At 35.0% G+C, this 12,885-nt stretch overlaps 1 protein-coding gene across 3 annotated transcripts in view; it reads left to right on the top strand.

The window, feature by feature from the left end:
• Positions 1-12,885, top strand: part of APLF (aprataxin and PNKP like factor) — an 81,360-nt gene that overhangs the window by 28,118 nt on the left and 40,357 nt on the right. For all 3 annotated transcript variants that reach the window (XM_081068412.1, XM_081068413.1, XM_081068414.1), the window contains 3 exons: positions 422-569; positions 880-1,012; positions 9,584-9,768. In XM_081068412.1, the coding sequence (XP_080924538.1) occupies positions 422-569; positions 880-1,012; positions 9,584-9,768 (466 nt within the window). The remainder of the gene's footprint in view (positions 1-421; positions 570-879; positions 1,013-9,583; positions 9,769-12,885) is intronic.

Raw genomic sequence — 12,885 nt, 5'->3', positions numbered from 1 at the left:
ACACCCCTCCTGAAAAAAATTAGGTATGTGGCTGCATTGAGTTGTAAGGAAGGCTGGGAAATGTGGTCTCCAGCCAGGTAGGTAGACAGACATTGTTACATATGCTTACTGATCGGTGCCATTCCAACATGGCTGTCTGTTACGCCAATAACATCCACATAGCCTCTGATGGTTAAATGCTAACCACTTGGCTTGTACAATCTAGAATCCTGTCATATCCATTGATAAGAAGGAGCTCTGTTTTTCTGCAGCCTCCCCTACCACCAACACTGACTTTTAGAGACAGCTTTTGTTCTGCTAAGTCTGAGAGAAGGAGCAAAACTTAATAGATGTACTTAAGAAAATCACATTTATAACATGGTAGGCAACAGAGGTTCTGAATTTAAATGATTAATAAATTAATTTTGATTTTATTTTATAGAAATAGTCAAATGCTTGATGAAGATGACTTATTGACTAAAACACCAGAATCTTCCTTGGTGAATTTGCCTCATGAGACAACTGGTGCCCCACAGCGGGAAAGAAGCACAGAAATAGCGATGACCCAGACTTCTACCATGAATAGTGCGGTGAGAAATTTAGTATGTCCTACATCTATAACATGTTCCTTAAGTTATTTTAAGGAGAGATAAGAAAACTGAAATTAGACATATCGTGACAATACTTTTAGTATTTACCAGCTTTTGCTATTTTTAAGTTAAGCTCTAGAGACTATCACACCTTCAACTAACAGATAATGAATTTCTTTGAGAAATTTGACTCACTCCAAAGTTGCACATGTATTTTTTCATGGTAGTTTTCTGCAAAGTAAATAATTTTATAATTTCATTAAGGATGCATGATTATTTTTAGTAATTAATAAAATAGGTGCCTTTTTAGACTTTCCTAGGTGAATGCACAGACTTCAGTAAGCAGCAGTCACACACTGCCCAGAGGAAAAGAATCCTTCCAGCGTGGATGTTAACAGAAAATCTAAGTGATCAAAAGCTGTCAGCACCAGTCATCAGTGGAAGTAGGTTTTCTTTCAAGAAAACATTAAGCAGTATTTGAAAGCCTTTTTAAACCAATGGAGATAGGGTAATAATACTGTAAGTGTATAATGTAGCCTAATATTTTTTTAGATATGTACATGAAGTCTAATTAAAAACATAAGCTATTATTTTATGCCATTTATCAAAAATCCTGCTAATTTTTTGATTTAACAAATGCTATTTATCTATGTAGTTAGACTTACATTAACATAGATTTTCAAACAAACATGTTGGTTTTATGTCTAAGATAAAAGGCCAGCTTAGTAAGGGCTTTATAAATTCATTAAATTAAATTAAAAAGTGCCAGGCATACAATGGTATGTGCTGGAGGATTTAAAGAAGAGGTGTCCCTTGTGTTAGTATATATAGCTCACTCTCATGGCAGATATCACAATGATTTATGCTATCTGTGGGTATTCCTATTGATTCAAGATTGTTAAAATGTTTCTTGCATTGTCTTATAGTATAGTCAGCATTTTATTTGTAACTTTTCAGTCATCTTAGGTTCAGTTTCTATTGACTGCTTGTTTTATTTTATATAGGTTACATTTTCCTGTTTATTCTTTTGTCTAGTGACTTTCTATTGGCTATTGGATGTCATAAATGACATTGTAGAGACTTTTGATTTTATGTTTCTCTGAATAAATATTTTTGTTCTACTAGACAATTAATTTGGCCTAATAGGCAATTTTCTTCTAATAGGCAGTTAATTCAGGCCCCAAACTCTGTTTCCCCTGTGTGGATAGCAGCAGTCTATTATTAGTTCTTTCAGCTTCTAGCTGCTGATTTTCTCTGATTTCTGGGGCTTTCCCCCATGCACATGTAGTTTAGTAATCAGCCGAAGGTTTGGGTTGATTTTATGTGTAAATTTTGGTTCTTGGCTCTCTGAGGCTTTCTTCCTTCCAGGATTTTATCCCTAACTGTCCACCTGCTCCATGAGCCTCGAACTCTGTCCTCTGACCAGTTACGCCAGTAAGGCTGCAGCTTTCTGCCACCTCCAAAGTGGGGATACTCTCACTGTGGAAAGAAGCCACAAATTCACGAACTTCACAATTTGGAGTTAATTTTTCTAGCTTAGACTCTTCTCCAGTTCTGCCTTTTGGGTCATTCTCTAGTACCTTCAAGTAGTTATTGTTTCTAATATTCAGCATTGTGGTCACAGAAGTCTTCTAAAGTTTTTGGTCAAGTATGTTATGGATAGAATATTCCTCATTTAATGCTAGTTTGGATCAGAGTGATCTCATGGGAAAAATAGGTTGTATATTATATGTTGAGGTAGATGTGATTTAATCTGGAGAATTTTCATATCTAAACCTGAAATTTCCTGGTAAGAGTTTTATTCCATTACAGTGGTTTTTAATCCTCTTCCCCATCGTTCACTGTATAATATATTTTTATCAGTGATATTTCTCATTTGATGTGCTAATTCCCAATTTGCAGATAGGTGATAGCAAATGGGGGAAGTGGAGAGGGGGCAACCACTTTCCCCCAGTTGAACAATTTCTCTAATATAGAAAGAATAACTTTACTTAACCAAAATTGGACCAATGCAAACTTCCTCCCTGCCAAAAGAAGTTCTTTTCTTTCACAGTTTCATGCTGTAATTGCTTCTGTGTTACCACTATTATATTACTTACAATAGTCCAAAATACGTTTTGCTTCAAATTATAAATAGCTATTAACTTTCACTTGATAAATGTACCACATAAAATATGAAGCACATTTTTAGGTACTTCACCTTGAACATACAATGAGAGTAATTTGACATTGATTTGGATAGGAATATTATATAGAAAACAACGTACTTAAAATGTGAAAGCTTCAAAATTAGGAAAGTCTTTGGATTCAGGTATATTTTTTACTATAAATTTAGACTTTGGGGCAGTACCCGTAAGAGCAAAGTTACCTTGCTTAATTCTTTTAAAGACAGGAAGATTTATAAGTAAATTAGTACTTGAATCCAGATAATTCAAGGTTGGAATAATTCAACTTTTTCTGCTATGTAGTTCTTATTTTATTGTTATCATTTTGTTGTTTAAATTATATATTATACAGGTCAATAGACCAATGCTGGTGATTTTTAAAAATCAATTTCCAGGATGCATTTTAGGCTCATTTAGATGTTAAGTTACTTTCTTATGTCTTTTGCAGCCTTCATACAATACTGTGTTCATTGACATTTATTTAGATTATCTGAAACCAACTTGATATTTGGGAACCTTCTGGGTCATTTAAGTACAGGACAGATAGTGTTAATTGATATTAAAATACTTAGCCAAGATCACATAATAAATGCCAGAACTGTAATTGAGACCTAGCTCTGCCTGTCTCGAGAGCCTATGCTCTGAACCATGTCACCATACAGCCGCCTAAATTCTCTCTCTCTCTCTCTTTCTCTCTCTCTCATATGTATGCGTGTGTGTGAGTGTGTGTGTGTGTGTGTGTGTGTGTGTGTGTGTGTTTTAATGTGCTCTTGTGTTCTCTCCTAGATCTTTTCTCAGTTTAATTCCTGGTTTAATCCTTAGATGAACATTTGCTGTGATCAGGCTATCCTTTCTGTTTTACAATGGATATAGTTCCAGTTTGTTCTATTTTCTGGGTCCCCAGCTACTAGCTCTTGGATGTTATCATGAGTTTCTCAGACCTGGACTAAAATTTTCTTCATGTCCCTTCGTGATCAGAAAGTCAGTATATTTGGTCGAAGGCTATCAGAGCCTCCCCTTTCTTGACACCCATTTATCTGTGTTCCCTCAGCCTTCTAGGCCCCAGGACAAATCATAACTCTTAGATTATAACACTCTTGCTAGATTTTAAAAGGAACTTTTATGTTTCCATTGGTATCATACTACTCTGTAGTACTTTTCTTTTCCCGTCTTTTAACTCTCCAACATGGAGTCATGAAAAGTAGCAGATGCTGATAAAAACTGAAGTAGAATTAATCCCCAATCCATTTGGTTTGCATTTAATTTTGTACTGTGATTATTTTCTGTATGACAAGTCAATGTATATAATAAATATTGAACTGACTTTGTTTAATTTGACTATAGTTCAAAATTTACTGAAAGTGCTAGTTATTCTGTATATTTACTTTATTTCTAGCCATGCTGCTGAAAGATCTAGTTAATTCTAGTAGGTTTTTCAGCTTCTTGGATTTTCTAGTTGTGCAGTCATATCTACAGAATTATGATACTTTTGGCTCTTCTGATCTATATACTGGTTTTTAAATTTATTGTCTTATTTCATGAGCTAGACAATGAATTTTAAATAAAAATGGGTAAAAGTGGCATCAGTGTCCTTTTCCAGATTTTCATATGAATCCTGTTAGTATATCAGCATTTAATAGAATGGTTATTCAATTCTGGTACTCTTACCATATTTAGGATATTTCATTTTTACTTCTTTTAATAAATGTTGAATTCTTTGAAAATTTTTTTGATATAGAGTCTTGCATTTTCATGTGTTAATGTAATTAATTATATTGGTAGATTTCCTAATGTACCATGATTATATTCCTGGAATAAACAGCTGGCATAAGTTTAGTTTTATCATAATGCCTTATTATTTTTATACTCTATTAGATTAGATTTGCTAATATTTAGTTTAAAATGTTTGTATCTGTATTTAGTTTAAAATGTTTGTATCTATATCTGTATTCACAAGTGTGGTTAGTTTTCTCCATGTGTGCCATCTATGTCAGATTTTGGCAGTGGAGCTAGGTCATCATTGTACATAAAATAAATTAGAAGGTTTTCATATATGTGCTCAAGGACAGTTAGAATAACTGTGTCTTTACAGAACTTTCCCATGTCACAATTTGGGTGTGGTGCCTGCTCTTAGTAGTTAATAGTTCTGGCATAGGAAAAGTAAGTTAGACCAGTAAAAAAGAATGAAATACCTAGAAACAGATCAGAATAACATACACTTAATATATCAAAGTTATCAGTTCAAATTGATGTGGAAAGGATGTATTATTATTATAAATGATGTTGGGAAAATTAGCTTTCAATTTAGAAGAAAATAATAATAGAACACTAACTCAGACCATATTCATAAATACATTTCTATTGAATTAATATTTTAATGTAAAAAATTAAAACTATGAGGTTATTTGAAGAAAATATGGGGAAAATATTTTTATTACTTCTGGGAGGCTTTCTTAAGATGATGGTGAACGTAGAACAAAAAGGGAAAAATTGACAGATCTATCTATATTAAATATTAAAAAAAATTTGTATGCAAGAGACACTGTAAACAAATTAAGAGGTAAATACACTGGCAAACAATATGCTGGGAGATATTGTCTGCCATACTTACAAAATAGACAGAAGGTTTTTAATAATTGCCTACTTACCATGTTTCCCCGAAAATAAGACCTAGCCAGACAATCAACTCTAATGTGTCTTTTGGAGCAAAAATTAATATAAGACCCAGTCTTATTTTACTGTAATACCGGCTGTAGTACAATATAATATAATATAATTAATATGATATAATATAATTAATATAATGTAATATATAATATCTGGTCTTATATTAATTTTTGCTCCAAAAGATGCATTAGAGCTGATTGTCTGGCTAGGTCTTATTTTCGAGGAAACACGATAGAAACAAAAAAGAAGGTAAAAACTCAGTAGAAATTTTGAGCATTATATATAACATACTACAGATGAAGAAATACAAATAGCCCATAAATATATGACTTATATCACATAGGAAAATGTAAAATGATACCATTTTTTTGTTTTAAGATCATCAAAATCCAAGCAGTTGATAGTAACCAATGCTAACTGAAATGGGTATCGTTAAACATACCATGTTTCCCTGAAAATAAGACCTAACCAGAAAATAAGCCCTAGCGTGATTTTTCAGTATGACATCTCCTGAACGTAAGCCCTAATATGTCTTTTGGAGTAAAAATTAATATAAGATCCGGTCTTATTTTGGGGGAAACATGGTAGTTGGTAGAAGTACAAGTTGGTATAGCCTTTTAAAGTTATTTGCCAGTATCTGTTAAATTTTTAAATACACAACACACTTTGATACAGAAATTCTAATTTTAGGTATTTAACCCACAGAAATAATAGCATTTATACTTTTAGCTCTATGTGTTATTTCATATGTATCTTTGTAGATATACTTGATTAAGTTTAGGAAAAAGTTGAGAAGAATATACATCAAATTATTAACATAACTTAGGAGTGGTTCCTTTGGAGGTTAAAATTGGATGGATGTAATTTTAATGACGTATGTGCATATAGTTGAGCTATCATTCATATAGCTTATTAGTATAACAACTCATATAAGTAAATGCAATTAGTAATGTTAAGATAAATAAACTGATTTGTTTTAATAGTTAATTTCTTTTATATTTCTATCTTTAACTGTACCTATCCTGGATTTAGAAAAATATTTGATATGCCAGATACAAAGATTGTTATGAATCAATTAACTTATTTTATACACTCTTTGTGCAAAACCTTTTAACAACAATATCAAAATGGCCTCTTTCAATGCAAAAGAAATTAACTCTGGTCCCTAGAAGGAATATTTGTAGTAGAGAATTTGGAATTTTAAAGAATTGAATATTTTAAATAAATATATTTTTAATTTTAGAACTTTATGTACATATTAACACTTGGAATGTGGCAAACTGCCACTTGGACAGAGAAGCTGTGTCTTCTTTAACTTACATTTTTAGTTAAACATAGTAAGCACTACCATAGTTGGTTATTTCCCTTGGCTTGACTAATTCATAACTGTTGTAGCATTTGGTCATTTGTTTTACCAAGCTGTACAGTCCTATTTCTGACATTTTATAAAATGATATGGAATGCTTTCTAATTTAGATCCAAAACAAATATTTACATAATTTAGGTAAAGTTTAGTTATTAGGTAGTTTATAAGTTTATTTTGATAAATACATTATATTTATATTGGTTTAACTAATTTTCCTGTTTAATAATATGGACAGTACATAGTCTATTAATATTTCTTTTCTGAACTTAATGGAGTGTTTTTTTCAGGCCACTTGAATATCCTTTAGAACAACTCTGAGTAAACTATAGCCCATGAGCTCACGGCCTATTTCTGTAAATAAAATTTTATTGTAATACAGCCATGCTCATCCCTGTATGTATTATCTATGGCTGCTTTCACGCTACGAAGGCAGAGTTGGTAGTTGTGACAGATACTATATAGCCCACAGAGCTTAAAATACTTGCTCTTCGGCCTTTTACAGAAAAAGTTTGCTAACCCTTGCTTTACAGCTTTAGAATTGTGACTATAAATTGCCTTATATACCTACGATGTCTGACAATTAAGTTTGCGAACTTGCCACTGTGCTTACGTTGGCAGCACTGTACAAACAGCTTGGTAAGGTTTTATAACCTTGGTATATAGTGTCTTACAGCTGTGTTTGTGTTGACATGTGTCGGTGTCTTACTGAGTGGCATTCATTATTGTTGTTGCATAATTTTGTTTGCTGCTAGAATGTCTGAGCTTGAATTAGAGCAACAAACAAACATTACATTTCTTATTAAACTTGGCAAGAGTGGAAGTGAAATCAGGGACATATTAGTCCAAGTTTATGGGGATAATACCATGAAGAAAATGGTAGTGTACAAATGGATTAAATGTTTTCTGAGGGGAGGAAACACGTCACTGATGAAGAGAGGTCAAGGCGGCCAGTAATGAGCAGCACTGACAAAAACATTGCAAAACTTCGTCGAATTCTGCGTCAAAGTCATCAGCTGACTGAGAAGCATAGCAGACCAAGTAAACATTGATAGAGAGACAGTTAGGAAAATCCTAACTGAAAATCTTGGCTTGAGAAAGGTGTGTACAAAAACGGTCCCAAAGGAGCTCACCAATAAACAAAAGCAAAGGAGAGTGGAAGTTTGCCAAGACCTTTTGGAGAGGCAAGATGCTGTTTTGGGCTGTGTTATCACTGGTGATGAAATGTGGGTGTACCAATCTGACCCTGAAACAAAGTGTCAAAATGCACAATTCTCCACAAAGTCAGCCAATTCTCCACGATCAACAAAGTTCTGTCAGTCCAAATCAAGAGTCAAAACGATTTTGCTACCCTTTTTTTTTAATATCAAAGGCATTATTCATTATGAATTTGTATCAACTGACCAAATAGTTAACCAAGTTTACCATTTGGAAGTACTGAAAAGGCTGCATGAAAAAGACAAAAACAACCTGAACTTTTTGCCAACAATTCATAGCTCTTGCCTCACGACAAGGCACCAGCTCACAGGGCATTGTCTGTGAGAGAGTTTTTAGCCAGTAGACAAATCACTGTATTGGAACACCCTCCCTACTCACCTGATCTGGCCCCCAGTGATTTCTTTCTTTACCTGAAGATAAAGGAAATATTGAAAGGAAGACATTTTGATGACATTCAGGACATCAAGGGTAATATGATGACAGCTCTGATAGCCATTCCAGATAAAGAGTTCCAAAATTGCTTTGAAGGGTGGGCTAGGCCCTGGCATCAGTGCATAACTTCCCAAGTGGAGCACTTCAAAGGTGACCATAGTGATATTCAACAGTGAGGTATATAGCACTTTTTCTAGGATGAGTTCACGAACTTAATTGTCATACCAACGTATATCCAGGCTCTCGGGAATCTTTGACAAATTCTATTCATGTTCACAATTCACTTAGTCAAACATATTTGTTGAGCACCAGTTTTGAGTGCTAAATACTCAAGACAGAAGGGGGGAAACAGTGAACGAGGTACATAAAGTTTCTGTCCTCAGGAAGCCATCATTTGAGTGTAGAGGAGAGAACTAACCATGAAGATTTTCATCTGAAAACAATAGATCTTTCTTCTTTTCTGATTAGACAGTTCATGAATTTGTTAATGAAATATGAGACTGAGCTAAGTTTCCTAAGTATATTGAACCTTGCGAAGTAAGATGTCAGCCTAGATTGAGGCCTATTTTCTTCATCGGTGAAGTTTATAGAGGTCACTCTCCCTTTTGGGTAATTTTGGGCTCTGAATCTGTATTTAAGGTAACTTAAGTTGAATTCCTCACTGTGGATGTTAAGAGCTCAATAAATATATATAAAATTCATTGGATAGCTATAGGTCAGATTTTTCTGTTAGAGAAATTCAATGCTAAAATTAAAACAATATGATAGCTAACATATATCAGGTACTCTCCTAGAGAGTTTATATATCTTACCTCATTTATTCCTCCTAATAACTCCTTGAGTTATTATTATAATTCCCCTTTTCCAGATGATAATACCAAAGTTCAGAGAGGTGAGGTGCAACAGTTAAAAGGGTAAAATCACCCTGTTAGCAGCGTCTTGGCCTGGCTGACACAGGACTGGAGCTCTTGGTTATTGTTCTGCTTAATACTCTTTGAGATCTGCAAATAAGTGTTTTCAAGTTGGCATTAACATAAATGAAACTTTAATTTTACTTACCCTTTTGTCTTTTTCTTTCTTCACTTTTTATTTTTTTGGAGGTATGGATTATTGACATTTGATGATACAGGAGACAATTTTCTTCTCCTTTTTCTTTGTGTGTGTTTTAGATAATAATGTAATCCAGGAAAGTCAAAAAGAAGGAATCTGCAAAGATAAAACCCAAGGAAACATAACGCAGCAAGGAAGAAAGCGACTAATTTCACCAGGAAGCCCAGAAAGGACATCAGCAAAGCAAGACACAGGAAAAAAGTGCAAAAATGCTTATCAGGAAGAATCTATTACTTCATCTGAGGTGATTTTTAAAAAAACTCATTGTCTGATTGCTTTCTTCATCAAGTGTTCTAGATAGGAATTTTATGTTGTATACAGAAAGGAAAAACCAAAATTGCTTTATATTAATAAGTTTCTGAAGTTTATGAAGACAAAAAATAGCCCAGGGCTTTTTTGTTTGTTTGTTTGTTTTTTGGCTTATTGAAACTAGTCTTTAATAGAGTATTTGCATTGTAGAAAACAAAGCTATTTAATTTAGATATTTTCAAACTGGGAAAAAAGTGGAGACCACTCGACTCTGGTAATAATTGGCACCTCCATTCTGAAAACTTTGTTTCTTCTATTTTATTGACCATTCGGAAACACCTTTAACACCTTTTTCTTGATAACTGTGAAGAGAAGAATGGGCCTGTTCTTAATAGTCTGTTGCAGGATTACTTCAGGGCTAACTTACAGTATTTATAAACCTTCTCTTTCAGGTTTTGGTAACTCACTAAAATGGTTTGGATGATTTATGCATTCTTTAACATTGGGTACTTAAAGAAAATGAGGCCCATATTAGATGCATTTGAAAAGAGAGAGAAGAAAATAAGAGGTAGGCCCAGGGCAGAAAGGTCAAGTATTCTTCCTCTTGGTAGAGGAAGAGGTGCTTTAGATGACAGTTTTCCTGATCCTGTAGACTTAGGGCTGACCTCTGTGGGTCACCATCATTTTAGTCTCAAGGAGAGCCAAAGGAGTAAAATTCATTTTAGAAGAGTGTGCACTGGAATGATTGAAAGGCTAGAAGCATTTCAGAAAGTGAAATGTACTCCCCTCACTTTATAGTACTCCCCTCACTCCCGCCTCCTATCACGTTAGAGCAGATCCAGCTTCTCACTGAGTTCTTCCTTCCAGCTAGAGAAGTGAGATCTAATCACTATAGGCTCAATTCTTCATGGAGTCAAGTTTAATAAAGGAAAACAAAATGTTTTCTGACTCATGTATTGGCCGTAATAACTTATTAAGGTAAAACTTGTTTACTTTGAGCCCTAACATGCTCTACTCTCTGAACATATTAATACGACTGCCTTTTTTCCCCCAAGTAGGGTTTTTTTTTTTCAGAAGAAAATCTATGGTATTCATGTTTTACTATGTTTATTTAAACCCATAAAGTTTGGTAATCACAAATACAACTTCCAGGAGCACCTTAATTGGTAACGTATAGAGAAGAGCAGTAAACAGATCCAAAATAATTTGAAGTATTTGATATTTTGATGACGTCAAGGGAGTATTCAGCCATGTTCTAGGAATGCCTGAGCTCTACTTAGCCAATTGCTTTTCCTTATCTTAGGGTTTCTGAGGGAGGTTCACCTCTCATAGCACAGGAAAAATGTCTCAAAGTTTTCATAACCCTTTTTCATAACCTTTTTTCATAACCTTTTCATAACCTTTTATGCAGGGCTCTCTGGTAAAGCTGGGCCAGAAATAATGACTTATACCGAAACCCAAACAGACCTTTCCAAACCCTACCCTCCATTCCCCACCCAGTTTCAGTCTTAACACTGGCTTGCAGCTGGTCCCAAAGGGATGTCTACAGTGCAGAACAGGTGGAGAGAAAGTTAAAAATGAGTGAAAACAAGAGGCTGGATCCACCTATTTAGTCTAATGGTAGGAGATTGCCAATTACAAGGGACCAAGAACAGTTCGGCCAGGCCTGCAGAGTGGGCTTGGGTCAACGTACTTAGAAAGAATCAGTCACATTCACTGGGAAAGAGTGAGGAAAGAAGTGGAAAGAAAGGGCAGAAACCACCTTACCTACCTTACTCAGGTCCTACACCTGAGATTCTGACTCAGTTGGTCTATGTGGCCTGTGTATCAGTATGATTTTAAATAAACTCTCTCAATTTTAATGTTCACTCAAAAGTGAGAGCTACTGACATACCATCATTCAACACCTTAAAGGAAACTGAGGTCCAAGATCACATTGCTAGAGGCCTTAGGCCTCAAACTTAGGTCTTTTCATTTGGGGCACAATGGATTTTTCTACCATGAGTATTGTGTCTACACCATATGTTCTGTCTACAAGAGTTTTGTGACTAGTAACTTCTGATAATGCAGATAATTCCTCTGAAATAGTCCATTTTTCATCAGTTCTCTTATGTCTTTTTGCAACTACTTACCAGTTATGTAATTGTCTAATTTGAGGGTGAAAGTGAGGGTGCTTACATCTATTAAATTTAAAGAAAAGGATGGTGTGCTCTGTGCACAATCTAATTAGGACTCTGTTGTAAATGACAGAAGGAAGCCCTAACTGAAACAACTTAAGCAAAATGGTACTGTAAAGCATATCAACTGACTACTGCTGGGAAACAAGCTACCTCAACACTCCGTGGCATAATACAACAATCATTTATTATTTCTTATGATTCTGTGGGTTTGCTGGGCTCAGCTAGGCAGTTCTTTTATGACGCTGTTTTGTTGTCAGCTGGGCTGCATTCAGCTGGGAGCTTAGCTGAGGCTGGACCATCCAAGGGGGCTTCATTCACCTGAATGCTGCCTTAGCAAGGGTTGATGGAATGGCTGGGCGCTGGCTGGGCCTCCCTCTGTCCACTTAACCATTAAGTAGTCCAAATTGAGAATCTTTACCTGACAGCTGGATCTCAAGAGAGTGCAAGTAGAAGCTTCCAGGTGTCTTAAGACCTGTGACTGGAACTGATACATTATCATTTCTGCTGCATTCTTTTGGTCAGAGCAAGTTTATCATGTCAGTGCAGATTCAAGGGATGGAGAATATACCCCACTTGACTGATGTAGTAATTTGTGTATAAAGGAATGGGAGGGATTGTTGGCAGCCATCTTAATGACTATCTACCACATAAAGATGCAGGAATAATTCAGTTTCCAGAATGGAAGGAAAAACAGCAGGAACTATAGATAACAGGGACCAGCTAGTACCAGGGACTTGATCACAATCAGGCTGGTTTTCCCATTTTTGCCTCGTGAATCATTCTTCACTACTATTGGCAGGCTTTTTTCACATGGCGTACAACATGGTCACAGCTCCAGGCTCGTGTCATCCAGTTTTCTAAATTAAGAGAAAAAAACAAGAGTTTCTCTATGGTTGCTTCAGTGTTAAATTCTAGGGAGTTGGATTATGGAA

Source organism: Rhinolophus hipposideros, assembly GCF_964194185.1.
Source record: "Rhinolophus hipposideros genome assembly, chromosome: 12".
NCBI classification, from domain to species: Eukaryota; Metazoa; Chordata; class Mammalia; order Chiroptera; family Rhinolophidae; genus Rhinolophus; species Rhinolophus hipposideros.
This window is presented reverse-complemented; position numbering and strand designations above follow the sequence as displayed.